The 20,962-nt window shown below is 41.5% G+C and overlaps 2 protein-coding genes across 7 annotated transcripts in view; one reads left to right on the forward strand and one right to left on the reverse strand.

Moving 5' to 3' along the window:
* CTNNA3 (catenin alpha 3) overlaps window positions 1-20,962 on the forward strand; it is a 407,897-nt gene that overhangs the window by 135,724 nt on the left and 251,211 nt on the right. The gene's annotated exons all lie outside the window — the stretch shown is intronic.
* The window catches only part of LRRTM3 (leucine rich repeat transmembrane neuronal 3), a 75,319-nt gene that overhangs the window by 26,611 nt on the left and 27,746 nt on the right, over window positions 1-20,962 (reverse strand). Inside the window, exon 2 of one of the 3 annotated variants that reach the window (XM_039696244.1) lies at window positions 18,111-18,158. The exons of the other annotated variants lie outside the window; for them this stretch is intronic. Within the exon in view, the coding sequence (XP_039552178.1) occupies window positions 18,153-18,158 (6 nt within the window). The 3' untranslated portion in view covers window positions 18,111-18,152. Of the gene's footprint in view, window positions 1-18,110; window positions 18,159-20,962 lie in introns of those variants that run through there. 3 annotated transcript variants of the gene reach the window in all.

The following is a 20,962-nucleotide window of genomic DNA, read 5'->3' on the forward strand; positions in this document are numbered from 1 at the left end:
GGCACCTTGTGGCCATAGGGCAGTGCCCCTCTGCATTTTCATTGCCTTCTGCAGCAGTACCACCAGTGGCTTCCACTCACATCACCTGATACTATTTTAACAAGAAATATTGCAGAGGAATTTTTTGCTCAAGAGCATATGACGTTTTCTTTTACTGCAGAGGCAATGTTTTACAAAGAAGATGACCAGTGAAATAATTATTTTTGGAAATTTCTACAGCGGTGGTAGATAGTCTGTGCATCTGTGTATTGATGTGTATTTAATTTTTGTTATTAAAAAAGTCTGAAATCGATGTGACATGAAGGACAAAGCATTCCTTACTCTGTCAGATGAAAGTTTTGGAAGTTGCAATTAGCTGGTTTTTATGCACCTTTGTTGATCTTATGACTCATTTAATGTGGTTGATTCAAATGTCAAATTTTACTGGAAGATTAATGTGGCCTGGTTTTGTAGCCTCTCATACTTTGTAGTCATCACAGCTGCTGTGGAACAGGTTAAAGAATTGAAAATAGGAAAGTTGCTTATATAAGATGGCCTGTAGTGCACAGGGTAGTTTGAACATTTAGAGCTGTTTTGTGGGGACAGTGGCTCCGACTTTCAGGATGGTGCTCTGAGAGAAAATTACCTTTTTCTTTCTACTCTTTAATCCTGTTCTAGGGTCTCCTCTGCTATACAGCAACTTGTGATATGGCACCAGATTAAATTACTAGTGCTTCTATCTTTCATTAGGCCAAAAGAGATATGGCTGATTATTGACTTCCCTCAGTTTCCAGTGTTCCAAGATGTGCCAGAGCTACTGGGCAGAGCTCCCGGGCGGTGTTGCTGCTGCTGGAGGAGCTCTGGGGGCACAAGGGGCACACCTGGCTTAGCCAGAGCAGCCACTGCGTGGCCTGGAGCAGTGCTGAGGAGCACCAGCAGCCTGCAGTGCCTGGCTCTTGTCTCACCTTGTGCAGGGAGTGCTCCCAAGCAGCTGGAACATTCCTGGACCACATGCTCTGGTTCAGCTGGCTGCAGGAATGTGGTTTGCTTCAAGACCCCTGCACACATCCAGCCCAAAAGTGCACAGCTCCTGGAGCACCTGGCTGAATGCTCTGGGATGGGTGTGTGTTCAGATGGGGAAGGTGGAAATTCCCAACCACTGAAACTGTGGCTTTGGTCAGATACACTAAATTCATCTTTCCTCAGCCAGTCCAGTAGTCTGCAGCTACAGTTATTGGACATTGCCTCTCAGTAGGTGCAGGGTCAGCACAGATGAGAGGTGGTAAGGGACTATGTTGCTGGTAATAAATTCCATGATTCCTATGCCTCCTGGTTTGCCATTGGTTTTTTCAAATGCAAATACTTTAAGTGCCTTGAGCATTTACTACAATCTGTCTGAAAGCTACAATACCTTCTGTAAACAAGAGAGTTTAAAAGTCAGTGAATTCAGGAAAGTCATCAGTTCCCCTGCTTTCAGGTTTTATTATAACCCTGAAGTTCTCTGGAGAAGTATTAAAGCATTACAGAGTGGGATATTTGGCATCCGCATTGCCTCAGGAATATTTAAAGGCTAAGGCTTGTCATTCATCATCTCGAATCACTGAGAATAAAACCACATTTTATACTAGTATAACTTCTGGAGCAACACAGTCAAGCAAGCACCTAGGGCAAATTTCACCTTTAAGGAGTTTGGTAAATGAATGAAGTAGTGCCATAAAAACCTATTCTGACTCTTCTCATAATTGAGGATTCACTGTAGAAACCATAATGGTGACGTTAAGCATTCTGTGTGCAAAGTGGAATGTATAACATGTGTGTCAAAAGGTCCTGCCTCACTGGAGGATGTTTTCTAGGCTCTGTAGTTAGCTCTGCTCCTTTTGCTATGGTAATCTTCATTTGTGTTTGAAGGGCACCTCTTAGGGACTAGAGAAAGGTCTGTGTTGTTGGTACTTGTTTGATTAAATCTTGTCATGGCCAAAGAACTCTGCTTCTGAAATCTTAGAAGAGGTGCCTTAAAACTAGCTCAGTAAGCACTTCTTGGGTGATCGAAGCTCAGTTTGGCACAGATCTGTCAGAGCTTGGAGCTTTCCCAGAATGCAGAGCATGGAGCCAGAGATGCTGCTTGGGATGAACATGAAGTTACTCAGGAGCACATAGGGAAGTAGGTTAGCCTAAAACCCTGCATGGTTAATCCAAGTGCAAGATATTGTCAGACATAGCCTGGGGAAAAAAAATGCTTTATCTGAGGAGGAAGACTTGTGGAATGTCACTTTGCTGAATCCAGCTTTTGATTCCCATACAAAGGGCTCTAGAACTACTTCCTACCGACTCATTGACAATAGTTTCTAGGGGTTCTTCAGCCTAGCAGTGTGTTGCTATTCCTGAGCTGTCCTTCTCATCTGCTGCCTGACTCCCCTGTGTTTGCCAAGGTGCAGCAGTTGCAGACAGAGGAGTCTCCATTCCTGCCATAGCCCCAGGCCTCTGTGCTGATAGCAACCACACCAGGCACTCTCAGCAAGGCTTCCACCCAGCGTGGGGCTTGGGATAAACAGAACAAAAATCTGGGGGTTCCTCAAAAAAAAGATTTCCTGCTTGAACTCATGTTTTTTACCTTCCCTGTTCTTTTGCTAATTTTGTTGTGGGACCTCATCTTCCTACTTGAGAAATTCTTGAGTTTCTGATTACATTGTGATAGGGTCAATATAAAGACATTTCACTGGCTTCTAGTTTAAACTAACCTGCCTTTTCTCTGGGGTTTATTTACTGACAAATACTGAATTTTCTCCTTTGTCCTTAATTTTGTATGATAAATTTCCAAGCTGTTAATTCCCTTTCATCCATCCTAGTGATTGTCATAAAGGTTGTTCTCTCCATCAGAAATTCATTTTGAATCCCTTTCTCAAATACAGCTGAACAGCCTGATGTATTATCCAGGAGAAATTACTTGTATCTCTCATAATAATGTTAACAAATCTCTTTCTTTACTGAAAATTACTCAATAGATGTGTTTAGAATCAGGTTCACCTTTTCCCAAGCCATATTGCATTACTCCTTCATATTAAGGTTGGAATTGATGAATACATTCATATTTTTCTTTCCCTGCTGTTATCTCTGGTGAATAAGCCCATTGTTTATGGGGAACAAAATTTGTTTCTAAATGCATGACTGTATTATTTCCCATCAGTTTTAATATTTTTCTTTCTACTGCACTGTTCTGTGACATTTCCCTCTTTCAGCATAATAGTTCAGTGCCCCTGTGTTGATGATACTGCATAACTTTGTGTATCATCAAATTTCATTAGTATAAATTTACTTTTTTTGTTAAATTACTTCACTCAGTAATGACCTTAGAATCTCTCACCAGGCTTTTGCTTTTGTATTCAAACACTGAATTTTTACTTATTTTTATAACTTCATCTTTAAAGTTTATCCACCACAGAATTCTCATTGTCAATTGACATCTCTTCATCAAAACTCGCAGATTTTTTTTAGTTTCTTGGTTTATCAGAGTGGTGTCTTTGAGGAGAAGAAGTTTCAGAGGTGGAATGTAGAATTTATGAGTGAGTAGCAGTCCTTCACGGGGATGAGGGTCAGAAAATAAGATGTTAATTGTGGCACATGACAAGGCAATAGTGTTGTCAGAGCAAACTGATAACATGGTCAGTGTGATAGACTCAGGTGAGATTTTAGAAGAAATTATAGATGCACATGCTATGAGTTTGGGGCAAAAGCAGTAATACAGTCCCTTGGAAAGGCAATCAGCTGACACAGGGAATGTACTTTTCATACAAAACTGATTTCCATTTTCTTTGATTCAGGAGCCAGCACTGCATCTTCCGACTAATTGATGAAGTTTGGTGCTGAATGCTGCTTTGGAAATTGTACTTTGCTAAATCCTTCACCCTTAACTGATACCTCCTGTAGGAAATCAAACTCAAAATACATAATTTGTCCTAAAGTGGCAGAATCCAGGAATCAGAGCTGCTTCTTTTCTTGAAAACTGCAATGATTTTGTTGCTGCTGACTGACTGACACTGCTCTCCTGCCTTTGATGCTGTATCATTAAAGGAGGTCTGAGTGCTATAACTGTATTCAATGTGAAAATGATGACTCTTTTAGACTCTAAGTATTTAAGTAATTAGAAGCTGTTGTATTATAACTATTAACATAGCATCAAGAAGTGATGCATCTTTTTATTCCTGAAGCTGCCTCAGTCTGGAAGCTTGTGCAGTCCTCAGTTAGATCACACCAAGTGGCCATGAGCTGCTTTTTGTCTTCTGCTCTTCCTGTTCTTACACGGGTGGTGAGAAACTTCCATATTGGAAGTCTGAGCTCATTCCACAGCATTTGTTACAAAAACAAGTGGATAAAGCTGTAATTCTGATTATTTTTATTAAATAGAGCCAGCACAGTTTAGATGTGAATAGGATAGTAAGAATCTGGAACAAAATTACATCTACTGTAATTTATCTTTTAGAAGTTTGCTTTAAATGAACTTAAGTGGGAACACAGACAAGCTGTATAACACTTTGACATATCAAACCTATCCATCCTCTATAGCTATTGTGACATTAGTGAGAAATGTGTCATAAGGCTGAGCTTTTAACACACTGTCATGTGCTTAATGAATCCTGGCTGGCTTAGCCATTCCCTTGTTCCCCTGGTGTCTGAGTCCCCCACCAAGAGTGTGACTTCCAGCAGCTGAGGGAGAAGGCAATACACTAAGAATGCATGGAGGGGATGAGTAAAGTTAATTTTCAAATACTCCTGATGAGTTCCTTGGCTGTCAGCGACTTCTATTAGGCAGAAACCTGGTGAGTTCCAATTTGTGCCTCCAAAAATGCTGAAAAGTGTCTGCTGATGCATTATTAAATCTGTAGGGCCAAATTTTCTGCCAGTATAAAAATTCTACTGATGACATTTAGAGCATCCAAAGATTTCGCCCATTATTAGAGAGTTTATTAGGGTTAATTACTTGTGTTGGCACTATAATTTATTTGGGAGACTAAGACACCCAATTGCAATATTTTATTTTAAGAAAATGCTGGTAGATGCCTATTGAATCACAGAATTATTTCAAAATCACTGAAAAGTAGTGATTGCTGTGTGAGAGAAGAGAGAGGAGTGAGTGGTAAAATTCAGTCAGGAACCAATGCTGTCAGTGTCTGATGTTCTCAGGCCATAAAGAAGACAAGACCAGTGGGAATGTAAAGTACTAATGGACTACTGCCCTAATCCAGACAGCTTCCTAACACCTGAAATAGAGCAGTGCTAAAAGTTGTGGCATGCTGGATGAAATGGATGACTTCGAAAATGATGCTAATTCTGCTTAGAGTATGGCAAGTAAAGTGCTTTAACTGGTATTTTCTTTAGGCGGCAAAGACTTTCTGTCTTTTGAGCTTGCATTTCTGCCTCATATTTTTTGCATCCAGTAGGGTTACACTGCACTTGTTTTGCAGTGGTCAAGGAAAGAATAATTCTAAATGCAAGTAACTGTTTTGGAAAGGGGAAGAAGCCATTAAAAAAACTGCATTTTTTAAATCATCACTTAATCTTAGAGTTTGCTGCAAGGACTTGCTTGGCTCTAGTCATAGATTATTTACTGGAGAGCTGGGTTGTGGAATTATCTGGTAAAGAGAGAGAGCAGCACCTTTTTATCTGTCTCTTGCTGTATTCATAAATCTAACACCTTTGAAACCTGTGATTGTCAGCAAGGCACTGACTGCTTTAACTGCAGGCAGACTGGGCTGAGACCAGTGGATTCTTCCCTTTAGTGAGTCTCACAGTGTAAAGGTCGCTTCAGCTGTTGAAACATCCTCAATTTCAGGTGCTTTTGAGAGGGAGAAAAAGCAGTGTTGCCAGATGGTACTTTCTGGACTAAATGAACAGAGAGATTTAATCAGAGTTAATGCTCCTGACATGCACATCCTCCTGCTGGCCCTACGATTTACTGCCTGTGAAAGGTGCTAACCAAAGTCTGGCAGCTCTACTGGGGCTGAAATAGTTTCCTGTCATTTTCTTCCATTTTAACTTTCCTAGGTCGGCAGCAGTCTTAAGAAACATCATGAATAGTAAGAATTTATTCATGAATGATGAAACATTTAAGATCCACTGGAGAAGCACTCTTGGAAAGCACATGCCAGAACATGAGATGTTTGGGGTCCTGAGTGTCCCAGAGCTTTATGGGGATGTGTGAATGAGAGCTGCCTGGCCTTGTTCATTAGTATCAATGCTTGAGTTTCATAAAGAACGTGGTTTATATCCCTATTTGCACCAAAGCTGTGCTTCTACTAGAGTTAGGCTTCAGTACTGAGGCTTTTAAACTCTCACTTCAAAGGTGGCATTATTGCAAATAAGCTGGTTTTGTGTTTAACAAAACATTGATATGACATACTATGCTATACCTGAAATCCTGAAATTTAGCCCTAAAATCTCAACTAACTCCTCAAAGAAAGCAGCAATTCAGGGGACTATTGTTAGTCAGTTATCCTGAACAGTGAACAATTTGCTTGAATTGACACATTTCCTTTTTAACACCATTGCCTGGGTTTACAAAGGGTCAGCAAACCTGGGGGTTTCTGAGTCTTGTCCAGTGCAGAGGGTAGGAGGTGCAGGAAGGCTGGCTCCTGTCACCTGCCTCTGCCAATGGCTTGGTCACCTGGGACTTCCCTTTCTGAGACTCAGGTCGCTCATCTCTTGATGACAGAGGTTAACACTGACCTTTGGACAGGGCTGTTGGATCTACTGATCAGCTGGGGGTTGTTGCCAGTCATTAATTCTCATGCCCAACCACACCTTTACAAAACTGCTCTGGAGCTTAGTACTGACAGGGGCTTTTGGGCTGATGTATTCTCAAGCACTGTGACCCCAAAGCTGATGTGGACAGCACAGGGGGAAGGGCCAGGAGCAGAATGTGAACATTGCTGTGGAAGAGGCACAGCAGAAGGGCAGGACGTGCTGAGCTGGTTCTCCTGCTCCAGTGAAACAAAGAGCCAGCTGGAGTGAGAGCAACTGGGAAAATATGCCAAGTGCAGGTGTGTCTAAGACGTGATGTAGGACAGTGTGCTTGGACCCGGGCTGTCAGTGGCCAAGGGTGATGCCCAGAGCGTCTGAGTTGTGCTGTGTCTGTCACAGGGAACACCCTGGCAGGGCAGGTTATGTGGATCTCCAGTGTGAGCTGTGCTAGGCTCACATGACAAACACAAAAATCTCTCTTCTTGCAAGACAGGCTGCATGGGAAGGAGGGCCTGGCAGCTCAAGCCTCCCTCCAAAGCTTGCAATGTTCACTGGATACTGGTGAACATATAAGGTGAATGGGTACTTTACCATTTCTTCAGCTACATATTGCTTTTTTTTTTTCCTGATAGAAATGAAACTTATGCTTGCCTATGACAGGTTGAGAATTAAGCACTTCCTCACCTTTTTTGCAGTCTTTTTATGCTGTGTTGCTGGTTGGTTTAAAATATATTTGATTTTTCTCGCCTGTGGAAACAAGCACAACTGAAGAAAAAAGCTTGCTAGGAATAAATTGGCACCTTCTTCTATGCAGTGTTAAGATGAATAGAAAGGTTTTCTTAACCTTGTGCTCTTGAGAAATGTTTTGAGCCTTTAACTTCTCATGATTCTATGTGTCTCTACTTTCTTACATTACTTTTCTCACGTCACTCCTAAAATTGTCAAGTCAAAATCAATGTTAAATTGAAGAATTGCATCTGCTGAAGACAGAACTTCACGTCTTTTGTGCACAGTGAAAATACTTGTGGAAATTGCTTTTTCTGGCCTTAAACCATTTTTCATTTTTAGAGATTGTATGGAAGAACTTAATCCAAATGAGATTTTCAGCTTCAGCTTTTCCAGAGTGTTCTTCCCAACATCAATCATGGTGTGTCAAGTGGCCTAGCACACTTCTTAATGAACCATGCGTGACAGTGTTCATTTTTCTTTGGAAAAAGGAAATGCAAAGTGATGTTAAGAATCTAGTTATAAAATTCATAGTGAGGATTGAGTTGCTTATGATTTCCATTACTCCAGTGCTGGGAGAATACCAGCTCAGTAGACATCTTCTTATTCTAAATGCTCCAGAGAATAGAATTTTCTGGGGTGCTTTTCGCTTCGATTCTTATATGAAGCTCTGACAATTTTTCAGAAACGGTCAAAAGTCATGAACAGGACTGTCCAAAATCAGAGTATAAGGCTTGGAAAGTGGAGATGAGGAATTTTAAAGTAATTGAATGTATTTAAAAGTTATTTTTATTTTTCACCTCAATTTTGGAGTCTTCAGTGTCTGCTCATTTCAAATTTTCAGGCTTTTCCTCACAGCCAAGAGAACAAGATTTGGATTATTTTTATGTAGTAACATATAATTCACTTCTCTCACCGTTGTGTGCTAGGAAAATATGCACACAACAAAATCTCAGGAGATGGGAGGCTCGTATCTATTTTTACAAAGGTAACAGATATTGCTGAAAAATTTATAATAGTCCTGCTTTTGACAAGGTCAGTTTGGATACTCCTGAGTTATGGAAAGGAAATACATTGTGTTGGGTTTGGGCATCACTATTAGGACATGAACACACTGGAGAAATAAGTGGCCTAGATGATAATACATTTCAGGAAGGTTTGGAAGAGTTGGACTTGCTAAGTCTAGAAGCCACAACATGAAAAGTGAAGAAAACAGTTTTTCAGCACTGTTGAACTTGCTCAGTGCCTACAGAAAATGATATATCCTAGCAGTTCAAATTTAACCCTTAAGTCAAAGTGCCAGAGTGAAAGTCTAAAACCAAAATCTGAGGCACTTTGCAGCCTTATGATGTGAGGTAAGAAAAAACCTTCTGGATTTTGTTGTCTTCTTTTTTGTATTCTGTTCTTGAGATGCATATGACCACATTTTCAGGTTGTGACACACAAATATTTTTAACTAAAGGTCCTTGGTCTTTGGGCAAACTCTTGATTGTCTCATGGTGGATTCCAGAATAATGAATGAGAGTTTGGGCACACAGGGTGGGTGTCAAGGTAGCTCAAGGATGCTGATGTAGTCTTCTAAACTTCAATGAACCTGCTGACACTGCTTCATAAAATGTCACTCAATATTATTTCACTTACACAAGATCAAACCCAAAGGGCTCAAGCATTATACTGTGGCTGTGACAGAATTAACAGAGGGAAGCTGCTTCCTGCAAAGACTAACAGATACAGACCATCATGAAGCTATGAAAGAAATTTCAGTGAAGTTTCATCTACAGATATCTCAGGTGCTGCTTTAGTTATTTCTTAGAGTTTAAATCACTGATCTTCATCCCCTGTTTAGCAGCAGAGCTCCCCTAACATCAAGGAAACTACCTGGATTCTAACTTGAAGAGAATATTTAAACTTGCTGTGAATTGTTGGAAAGAATCAGAAATAGTTCTTATTCTAAAGTTGCTTTTGATTAAAGTATCTTTTGTCTGGGCAGTTCCCCACCTGATGTGTTACAGTACCTTCAGCATAAGTTGTGCTTCTTGACTGTTTTTTTTCCCCACCAGGGCATGCAGAAGTAATGATGTCCATGGAGAAAAAAGGAGTGGAGAGATGCAGCAGCATAATGATACAGATCTGAATTTAGGCTTGGACCCAGCTTTGCTGGTGTGCTGCAGGTGGTGCAATGCATCAGCACAGCTTCTGTGTGATGTGATCTGAAATACATGTTTTGGGATGGGGATCCTGAAACACAGCCAGCAGCTCTTCCATTGCTGGGATTTCACCCCAGGTGCTTTGTGTACTGGCCACAGGTCATCTGCAGGAACAGTTTCTCTCACAAACATCTCCAGAATCATTTCCTGACAATATATGCTTGAGCCAATACAGTCTCACTGAAGGAAGAACTGTAATACTTTAAAGTGACTCATGCACCGTAATTTAGAGGGTGGCTGCCTACAATTTCCAGGTGCCATCAATCTCCTTGGTAAGATAATTTCCTGCCTTCTTATACACGGAGGAGTAAAGGATACACCATGAATTTCTGATGATAGGGATGATACTTAGCCTTTAGATAGTGTTTTTAGCCTTCAAGCAGTTTACAAGTGAGCCTTAATGTTCATCATATCCTTCAAAGTCGTTAAATGTTAATATTCCCTTTTTGTAGAGGGGGGAGTTGAAGGAAAGGAGTTACCTAACTTTCTCAGGACTTTGGAAAGAGTCATGGGAGTACATTTCAAGCCTGTGCCTACATGATGTGTCCCTTCTTTCCCTCCAAGGCTGCTGTGGTTGTGCCAGTTTCCTGTGTAAAGGCCTTTGCCAGCCCTGGGCAGGATGCAGTGCCTGCCACAGGGGCTGCTGACTTACAGCAAGCAAAGGACTGCTCTGGGACATTGCTGAGGAATTCGTCAGCTAAGAGTTTGAAAACTTAGAGAAATCTTCCTAAAGGTGCTTAATGTAAACACGAGCTGTTGAAGTGGTTCTAAGAGATGTCAAGTGGTTCTCTGAGAGACACAGAGTCCTCAAAAAGCTTTCAGCCACCAGCATCCAGTAGTGTGACCATGTGGGTGGATTTCTACTGGATTCAATGCTGTTGGATTTTTCCATTCACTTCAGTGAACTTAAATGAAAATCTTGGACGTAGCACTTGTCCGGTGTTTTTTTTTTTTTTTTTTTTTTTAAGTACATATTTATTTTATTTCTGTCTGTCTGCCATAGCTTTTGGCTTTCATATATCCTGAAACAAATATACAACTGAAGGCTACAGATGCAGGTTTCTTTTGAAGCAGTGGGGAGTCTGCATGAGGAATCTTCACAGGAGTTGGAAACATTGATATTTGTTTAGAAAACCCTGGTGTCTATCAGAAATATGTTTTATTCATGGAAGACAACTCATAAAAGGTCAGAAAAATAGGAGAAAGCTTATTTACTCCATTCAGTTAAACAAACATTGGCACTGTGGAATGGAAGTGCCATCTAATTACATGACCCTTTTTTAATGTGTTGATTTAAAAGTTATATTTTAGTCAGCATGTTTTCTTTAAAAAAGATGTTCTCATTAACTTCTTTGTTCAATGTAAAAAATAATTATAAGAATTTTTTTTTAATTGGGAAATACAGAATTATATTTTAATTTTTTTTCCCTTTTAGCCTACTCCTAGTCAACTTCTGAAATTTTCAGGGATCTAAAAAAGAATGAAATTATTTTTGCAACTAATTTTTTTTATCAGTTTGGTTTAATTTAATTTCTAAGTGCTTTAATGGCAAGCATTATAAAAATTCAAAGTTTTTAAATTTCATGTTCATTTGCCTATCCTGTAGAACTTACAGTTTTAATGACACAAATTGTGCCACCTTCTGTCTTTCCAAAATAAAAATCAGATAAAAGATAGAGGTCAAACTGGGCCAGAACAGGCCAAAGCAGTTAACAAGTTTTTAAACTGGTTAAAAGTGACAGGAAAGGAGACAAGTGGACACGGGAGGATCACTACTGAAGTCTGTGTGGAGAAGAAAGCATTACCAGATGTTTGGTGTTTATGGAAATGTTCATACAGGTGCTCTCTCAAATTCTGTTCACAGGATTCATAAGAATTTTGTATTTTTAAGAGCTTTGCCTTCCACTAAATGAGGCCAAAATAGGCTAGTTGGCTGAAAACCAGCAAGAAAGGAGACAAATTGCACACAGACATGCTTGGAAAAGCATGATTTCATGATTTCCAAAGGAAATGAGGCTTGAGAGATGGACTACAAGTAGCAGTAACCTTCAGAGCCCAAACACAGCTCTGCCCCTCTAACTGATCTCCCCTTCCCTCTCCTTTTTGGAAGCACTACAGGAGATGTGATAAGTAAATACAAGCTTAATATAGCTGTTTACTAAAGCTCTTGGGGGAAGTCTAGCAAAATATGCTTTCATAAATAAACCAGAGGTAATTAAGAACCACTTGAAAAGCTAGCACAGGGGAAGGATGCGAGAAAATTACCATGTAACGTGTGTGTGGTGAGCAGAAGCATAATTCCAGCTGAGACGAGACAGAAACCTGACTGGGAGCTGGATTTATCCATTCTTTCTCATCTTGGGTAATATCCTATTAAACAAATCATGCCATTAAATTTGATTGAATTACCTGACAATAATAATGGCAGCAGAATAAGACCTTTCCAAAGTAACCTGCAGCTAAAAATCTGATAAATGTCTGATAAAGTTAGAAAGAGTGCTAGTGTGTAATTATAAGGAAGATCAATCTTAATGCATGTGTTTATTTTTCAAGTCCAAAGCAATTAATTGTATGCAAAATAGAAGGGGATTGTGGCAAGATATTGGGAAATGTTGTACCTTTCCTGAGCTGGGATTCCTGGGGCAGAGTTAGTGAAGGAAAGCCAGCCTGTCTGCAGAGTCAGTGAGGGGTGTGCAGCCTGTGCCAAGGGGTTTAACACAAAGGTGCCAGCTCTTGGTGCTGCTCCCATCTGCTGTGGGATTGCCTCTGGGAAGGCAGTTTGGTGGGAACCAGTGCCTGGGAGGGGCACAGCCCTTGGGAAGGTGTGTGTGAGAGCACTGGGGTGAACACTGGGTGTGTGTGAGAGCACTGGTGTGTGTGTGTGTGAGAGAGTCCTGGTGTGTGTGTGAGCACTGTGTGTCTGAGCATTGTGTGTGTGTGTGTGTATGTGTTTGTGTGTGTGTGAGCCCTGTGTGTGTGTGTGTGAGCAATCTGTGTGTGTGTGAGCCCTGTGTGTGTGTGTGAACCCTGTGTGTGTGTGATTCCTGCTGTGCTTTCCTGCTGTGAGCACAGCATGTTGAGGCTTGGGGTAAGTACACCTGTCACAAGCATGCAGTGGCTTCAGTATGCTTTTAAATTGCATTTGGGTGAAGATAACACTTTTGGAGGCTGTAGAGAAGTTTTGTTTGGCCTTTCAGTGTTTGCAGGTCCTGGGTATGTCAGACATAGGGCAAAGGTTCTCAGGACATTGTGTCTTCTGCTCTTCTCTTTCTGTGTACATTCCATGCCCATGGAACACTCCTGCCTGACAGCGCTCGGTTTTCTGGTCTGTAAAATCTGTGCCATCATTCTTTGCTTCAGATCTGCTCACAGATTGCCTTCATGTTGTCTCAGTGCTGCAAGACACATTATCATACTTGTCATATCTGTCTCTCTCACCTGTTGGGAAAAGACCCTGAGAACACCTGGAAACAAATGTGCAGAGCTGCAGACACTTTGTCTCTTGCAGAAAGCCTTTGTACGTGCTGTGCTCATTTGTCAGCCCCCTTTGGTGCCTGGGCACAGCTATTCCCTCCACCTGCACTGACAAAATCCCTCATGATGGGGCTGGCTTTGCCTCCCCATGGGGATGCAGTACTCTTCCCCAGCTTGCATCCTAGCAGCCTTCGAAGCAGAGGGAGATCACAAAGCTTGCAGAATATTTCTTAGGGGAGCTGTCCAGCACTGAGACATTGCAAAGCTTGAGCTGCTGGTCAGGTCTAGGGTTTTGATCCAAGAGCTGCTCTGGCATGCATTTAGGTGTGCTGCTGCTGCTGCTTTCCTGTGCAGTGCTTTATTCAGGCCTAGCCTGGCTGCTCTATGGACTGTGCTCTGGGTGGGAAGCCTGCACAGACACAATACCCTGCTGGGGGATGTGAGCTTTCCAATGGCAGCTTCTCCTGGAGTCTGGGCAGTCTCAGCAGCTGAGCTGGGATGAGCCAGGCCTACCCTTTTCTCCTGGTTTAGGTACAGGAGAGAGACCTGCAGGACTGACAAAGGTCAGTTCTCTGCTTCAGTTTATTTTCTCTATTACATGAAGCTGAGTTTGTCTTGTAGCAAGACCTATGGCAGTTGGCTTATGAAGTGAGAATTTAGGTAAGGACCAAGAAGCAGAACTATTCAGTCATTGTAAGTACGACATTTATAACAGTTTTAGTGCCTCATGATATGGGCAAATAGAGAACTGGAGTTTCTTCTTGGTATGGGAGAACCCCCAAATTACTTGCCCTATTTGCCTAATTGTCCAGGCAAAGGACAGCTATTAGGCATTGTAGGATCTGCATGCATGTACTACAACAAAGGCTGTTCTTCTCAGAGCATTTTTTACACCTTTGAGCTCTGGAAGAGCAACATGGAATGCTGCTGGAATGACCCAAGAACTGTTAAAGTCCCATGGATGAGATGGGCTGTTCTGTCCATGTGCTGCAGGGCCATGTTTGCTTCAGACAAATACTATCTATTCACATTTCCTTTAATCAGACAGACTTGTGTAAGTCTCCTGCTCTGGAAATCCATCTGTATTTTCTTTCACAGTTTCGATATTTCTAATCATATTTCATATTCATGTTCTGCAGCTTTTGAATTTCAAAGTGCTGTCAAGTTCCATGATTTCACCAGGACTGCCTAGGTGGCATTTCCAACCAGCTGGTAGCAGAAATAGTACATGGCACAAAGGAGGAAAACTAAACTCCTATAATCTGTTACCTTTACACAATCTGCTTGCTGAATTAATTTCACTGACTGGCAGCAGGTGGAGGGAAGGTGAGAACATCAGAAAGGTTTTGTTAAATGGCAATCCTTAACTCCATTTTCATTGCAAGGATCAGGTTTTGGACCTGCCCATTGTGTCTGGAGCCAGTCCTGTACACTGAGGACATGAGAGGCAACTCTGGTTCCATTTGCTCTTGGGATTTGAGGGGCAGACAAACTGAAAAGGCAAGGTTATTGTAAGTTTTGGTCCCTTCATGCAAGGGTTGTTTTGTACTTCAGAACTCCCTGATCGGGTAGCCATTTTTTCTCTTTTAGGTTTTTCTTCCTTTAACACGTGAGCTATCAAGGTGGACTCCACTACTAAGTGCCATGCACATCACTTGTCCTAATGTTACCCTTTTGTAGCCTCTAGAAGCTAAGCACCTTCCAACTATATGTATTTACACATGACAGAAGGTCACAGTAATCTCTAAACAACTCTGCATGCCTAAAACACTTGGAACTTTGTGTTTTAGCACTCACTGCTGCCCAATTCCATGCCACACCAGCAGCCTCCTAACTGAGCTGCCTTGAAATACACCACTGCCGTTTCTGCAGAGAAGTATGTGCCTTGAAAAGCTGCATTTATTCCCACTTTCAGGGACATGGAAGGAATTGGGAATCTGTGTTATCCCTTCACTATGTTTCCCTACCCTGCAATAAGCAGATAGACTTGATTTATCCTGAAAGGTGCTTGAGCCTGGCCTGTTGTAATTAGCCTTAGGTAGATTTTAAATGAGCTCCATGACGTCATATCTGGCTACTTCTGCTTTTCCTGTATTTCTGAGGCATCTTTATTACTCATTATGCTGAATCTGTGATTTGTAGTTTCTATATTTAGTGGTTTAGAATCTCTCTTTACTGGAATAAATGTTGAATTCACTGTTTGATCCAGGGGAGAGAAACTTCTAGGGCATGTTGTCATTCCTTGGTCCTGGAGTCTCATTGTTCACCTCATCTGCTAATCTGTTGGCAATCCTCCACCTTCCTCTGTATCTATCATTTGTACAGCAAACTGTTTGTGTCACATGCAAATCTTTTCTTTAAGCCTGGTTTTCTACTTACACTGACAAATTTGCAATCCATTGCATTGCTTTAGCCTAAGACCACTTCATATTTTTGATAGCCTAATGTAGGAAGTAATAAAGTTGCACAGAACCTTGGATGAATTGTGGGGTTTATTTGGCTTGTAAGAAGCTTATGCATTCTTGGCCAGCATCTGGCAGCTCGGGAGCTTGGGTGGAACTGAATGGAAGCTCTCTGAGCTGCAGACTGTGTTTCCTGCAATGCCCAGCAGTGTGTTGTACACAGGGGCCTTTCTGCACACCAGCCTGTCTTCCCTTGGGAGGGGAGGCACTAAAGGCTCTTCTGGGAGACAAGGCTGAGAGAAAACTGCAGAGAGTTTGAAGAAATACTTTTTGTCCCCCAGCCTAATTTTGATTGCACATAACTGGATCTTTTCCCATTGTTTGTTCCCCTCCCCCCATTTGTTAATGATAATGTTGATTATTACTCCTTTTGCCACAGATTTTGTCAAGTGGGGGATTGTTGTGTAGTCTCTGTCAGTCTTTTCTAAATGCAACTGATTCAACACATCATAGGTAATTTTCAAAGAATATTTATCGTAATTTTCTTTTCTCTAGATTATTTTACCTTCTTTCTTTTCTGTAAAATGCAGTATTGCAACTGAGTGCAGTGTATTAGCTCACAACAGTTGAATGAAATAATTCTGCTAGACCTCCTGTGCTTTATATAAAATATCCCAGAACCAATATTAATTGCTTATCCAACTCGAAGGTAAATCTGGTCTCTGTTCTTTCCTCCCCCAATTCCATTTTTAATATAATCATTCCCATTAGCATTATTTTCAGGTTTTCTTGATTTTTTTTTCCTCCTAATTGTAAGTGTGCCAGGCTAATTAGAATGGTAGGGCAGAATTTTAAAGATGCTCCCATTCATCCACAGTTCTACTGAAATGTAAAGATTGCAATGTCTCATGCATATAAATTTTAATGACCCGTATCCATAATAGTCATGCACCATGGATTAGGTAGTTTTAATATCTCTAACCCTTACTCTGACCTGTTCTCAGATATTTTTTTAAATCCTTCAGGGTGAATTATTAGAGGGGGATCATAGAATTTCTGAGATATTTGTTATGGGAATCAACTTCTCAGACAGTTGTTTTCTTTGGTTAATCAGAATCACTCTCTCCTTTGCCCGCTGCCTTCCCTGGTGCATTAGGAAACAGGGAGAGGGACTAATAGCCTCTGGCAGTGACACAAGCTCAGGCACTGTCTAATTCCCATGGCAAAACACTGGCAAGTCTTTTATTAACTTTCATGGAAGTTATTTCAGAGTGAGACCAGTTTTCCCAATTAAATAGCAGGAAGACAATTTCTTTTTACTTACAGCTTGAGCTAAATCCTGTATTAGATTTTATCCAGCATTCCCACTGAAGGCAGTTCTATTTATTGTGGTATGTTACAAGCTTGGAGATTTTTTCTGGTTGGCAGTTTTTTCTGGTTGATGGTTAATCAACATATTAGCAATAAATACCTCCTAACATTATGCTGGCTTGCACTGCTTAAACTTAGTATTATTAAAATTAAGAAGTCTTATTTCTTTTTGTGTGAATCAAAGGCCTGCTTGCATGATTAATCCAAACCACTCTTCAAACATGTTTCTGAAGTTCACTGTGCTTGCCCTTCCCGTGTGCTGGTGTAAGGGCTGTGTGGCCTTAGGGCAGCAGGGTGAGTGGGAGCAGACAGGTGCTGCTGCTCTGCTCTCATCTCTGCACAGGCAGGTTACACTGTGTGCTCATTTACTCCCTAATTGGGCAAGTATGACAGCAGAGAATTTTCGAGCCTGAGCAGTGAGTGTGCCCGTGTCTGCTCCTTTGTGTGGCTACCCAGCCCCTGGAGCAGCACAGCCAATTCCAGGCTCCCGGGGGGCCTTCAGCTGCTGGGAGCTCTGCTGGGGAATGCACTGTTCACAGGGCTTCTCATCCAGCCTTCTTAGAAGCTCTGGGCTTCTGTGAAGCTGAAGATTTGTAAGAATCCTTCCTAAGCTGCTTTTTGGCAGAGGTTAATGGAATTAACTGTTCTGCTTTATTTTTGTAAATTAGGCCTCTACACATCCTCATTTGCAAAGCTGTTTCCCTGCTTTCCTCTTAATTTCCCACTGAAGAAAACATTGGCTTTGTCCTCAGGGAGAAGGAACAAATGAATTTTTCACTCATTTTACTCCAATTGTCTCTTTCAACTCAGAGACATTTTAAAAGTTCTGTTTTCTATAAACATACTGCTAGGGTATTCCATGCTGCATGTTAACCTGGGTAATGAAATGTTGCAGCAAATACATGTTGACTGTGGTTACATTACATAAAAAACCAGAAAGAACTCATCTTTTCATTTTTCATCAAGTGTAAAAGATACTCTGGGATAAACGGAGTTTCACATTGAAAAGGCAGAGAGTTCTAACTTCAATTCATGGCTAAGTATTCATGTTAAATGAAGATCAGTCAGCTCAGTGCAAGCTACTTTTGAATAGAACTTGATTGTTGTAAATCACTTCTGTCTATGCTGTCAGGCAGATATTTAAGACTTCACAAGACTTCACTTTCACACCACTAGAAAATTCTACAGTAGTGTAGAAAACTTTTCCACTTACTTCTTCCAACCATGTTTCAAGGATTCAGTGGTACCAGCCATCATTTCAGACCTATGGAGGTCAATAATTTACAGCATTAGTTTTCTTTGAGTCACTAACTTCACCTTTATTTTAATAGGAAATGAAAAGGGGAAGGATATTTCCTGGTGGTTAAGAATATGGGAAAATGCTACTTTTTCTTCTCTTAAGAGTAATCTGAATCCACTTTTCAGTAAAGCAGCTATGTTAGGGACTGTATGTTGTCAATCTCAAAAACCACTTTGTTAAATGATCTTCTATAACTTTTTCATTTTTTTTCTCTGTGAAGCCCAAGAAGCTGGTTTAGATGAGATTAAGACATGTGCTATAATTACTTCTATTTTTCATCATCCTACAACAAATTGTACTGGAATTCACAAAGTGAAGAATCATCTTTCATTCAAGCCTTGTTTGTCAGTATTCTATGCCTACAGGATAAAGTACTTTCTCTTGCTGTCTAATAAATTGTGAGAGTATGAGGAGCCCAGGCTACATTTGAGTGTGCCTGAATAGCGTGGTGTATTCATGGCAACAATGATTCTAGAAAATCCTGAAATATTTTCAGTTATTTCAGTGTTCTTGGCAAATACAAGCAAGGTGACAAGTTGTCAGAATTACGGCTCAGGAAATGACCAGGTAAATTCTGCAAAATCTGACTAAACCTTTTGCTGCAGGGATGAGCTCTCAGTGTTCAGTGGCACATCCACAGGGACACCTCCCACTGTCCCAGGCTGCTCCAAGCCCCAGTGTCCAGCCTGGCCTTGGACCTTTCCAGGGATCCAGGGGCAGCCACAGCTGCTCTGGGCACCCTGTGCCAGGGCTGCCCACCCTGCCAGGGAGGGATTCCTTCCCAAAGGAGTGGCCTTGAGCAGCTAAGCAATGCCAAGGGCCTAGACAATTGCCAAAAGGCAATTCTTTGAACTATTTAGTGTCACTGAGAAACACCAAGGAGAAAATTCAAAGATGGCTTGTCTGACCAGGTGCTTATAATAAATAAAAATGGCTTATTTGCAGACAAGTGAAGATGGCAATTCTGCTTATAACTTATTAATTTTTTGAATGATTACTAATTGATTTGCAGAACTGGAGCTGCTACCATTTGATTCCTCTTTTCATTTATCACACAGATTAGTTTCTGACCATTTGTATCTGTGAAGCATGTGGTCTTCTAGTCCAAAACCACAAAGACATCCATTTTAGATCTTACAAGTATGAAGTCTGTTCTGAACATTTATATGAAACAATGAGAAAAACTCCTGAAAATAGAAAAGTGATGGATTTCTAGAACTTGAACAGCTTTTTTCAAACTGGCTATTTATGGAATACTGATAGCCAAATGTTCTTTCCTGACATCTTGCTAAGCTGTGTCATGTTCCTGGAAGCCTGACATCTGTCATCACTGCACACTGCTATGGTGGAGCTGCTTCTTTGCAGTCTGGTAGCACACGGGGCCCTTCTGCCTTGGAGCCTCGTGCTGTGGGAAAGAGCTGAGCAGGATGAAGGGCTTGGAAAGCAGCAGAGGCTGCAACTCCATCAGGACCTGGGCACTTGCTGTGAAGGTGGAGGCCTGCCCAGCACCCAGGGTACTTCTGTCTCTCTAGGTGGAGCTGAGTTCTTTTCCAGATGGGGTTTCATACCTCATTTAATCTAATGTTCCCTTGAGGTGCTTGGGCTGAGCCAAAGGAGCAAACTGATCCAGCCTAGCAGTAACTTGTTAAGAATTTGAAAAAGTTCAACAATTAATTTTTGAGTGAATCACATCCCAGTGTGAAACCCCAAATCCTGCTCCATGTGCTCAGTACCAGGTCTAGCAAGGGAGAGAGAAAATCAGACAGTCTTCAACAGTCTGTAATTAGGTCAGTCTGAAGTAACTGTGAAGCTGCAGCCTGCAGTGGAAATGATCAGTAAATTCTCCTCCTTGATAAGAGTTTCTCTCTCATTATCTACTCTGCTAATTTTCCTGAAGGCCTTGGAGACAGTACATAAACTTTGGATTGTCTTGTCAGCAGCAGGGTCTGGCTGAAGGCTCAGTGCTCTTTGCCTGGAACTGGCCCTGGTGCTCTGGGCCTCTGGCACTGCTCCTTCCCACCTCTCTGCTCCCTTGCTGAGCCCTGGCAGCTCCCCTTCTGCTCCTTTGGGCCTGCTCTCAGTGCTGCTGTAGTTTGCAGCCAGAAGGGTTATCAGGAGCCTTAGAGAGGAGCTTGGCACTGCAGTTGCTTTTGAAAGCTCACATCATTAAAGAAGGAAACCAAAAGCACAGAGAAATGCGGTCACTTTTCGTTACACTGAAATTGAAATGTCATCAGCTGGATGAAACAAACCAAGTTATTTGAGAAGGAGATTGGGTAACTGGATAGCTAAGACTCTGTTGGAACAGTGGTGATAAACTTGAAATCATTGCTCTACCTGCTTTGAAAAGAACATTTAATAAAAAATACCACACCAGTGCCACCCAACAGTCTGTGTCTCTAGTTGCCTATCACAGGCACACAAATCCAGGGCTTAGGAGCTGATTTTCTAAAAAATATTTCTAAAACAAGTGTCCCAGGCAAAGGGAAAATAGCTAAATGATTTGTCTTCATCTTTTCCTAGAACAAAATGGGGATGAAAACCTCACTGGTGCTTTGTCAGACTAAGTACAGATTCCCTCTGGAGAAGGGAATCATTAGCAGTGCTCACAGGGACATGACAGACCTCAGAAATTCCTGAGGGAACCTTTTAAAGTGAGAGCTCTGTACATCTCCTGGGGGTCTCTGCTGCCCCAGCACAGGTGCTGCTGCTTCCCCTCCCTGAAATGCTCTTCCTTAGACTATGTTCTCCAGGCTGGAGGAGAGACT

This window comes from Passer montanus, unplaced genomic scaffold (genome assembly GCF_014805655.1).
Source record: "Passer montanus isolate IOZ18808 unplaced genomic scaffold, ASM1480565v1 scaffold96, whole genome shotgun sequence".
Taxonomy (NCBI): Eukaryota; Metazoa; Chordata; class Aves; order Passeriformes; family Passeridae; genus Passer; species Passer montanus.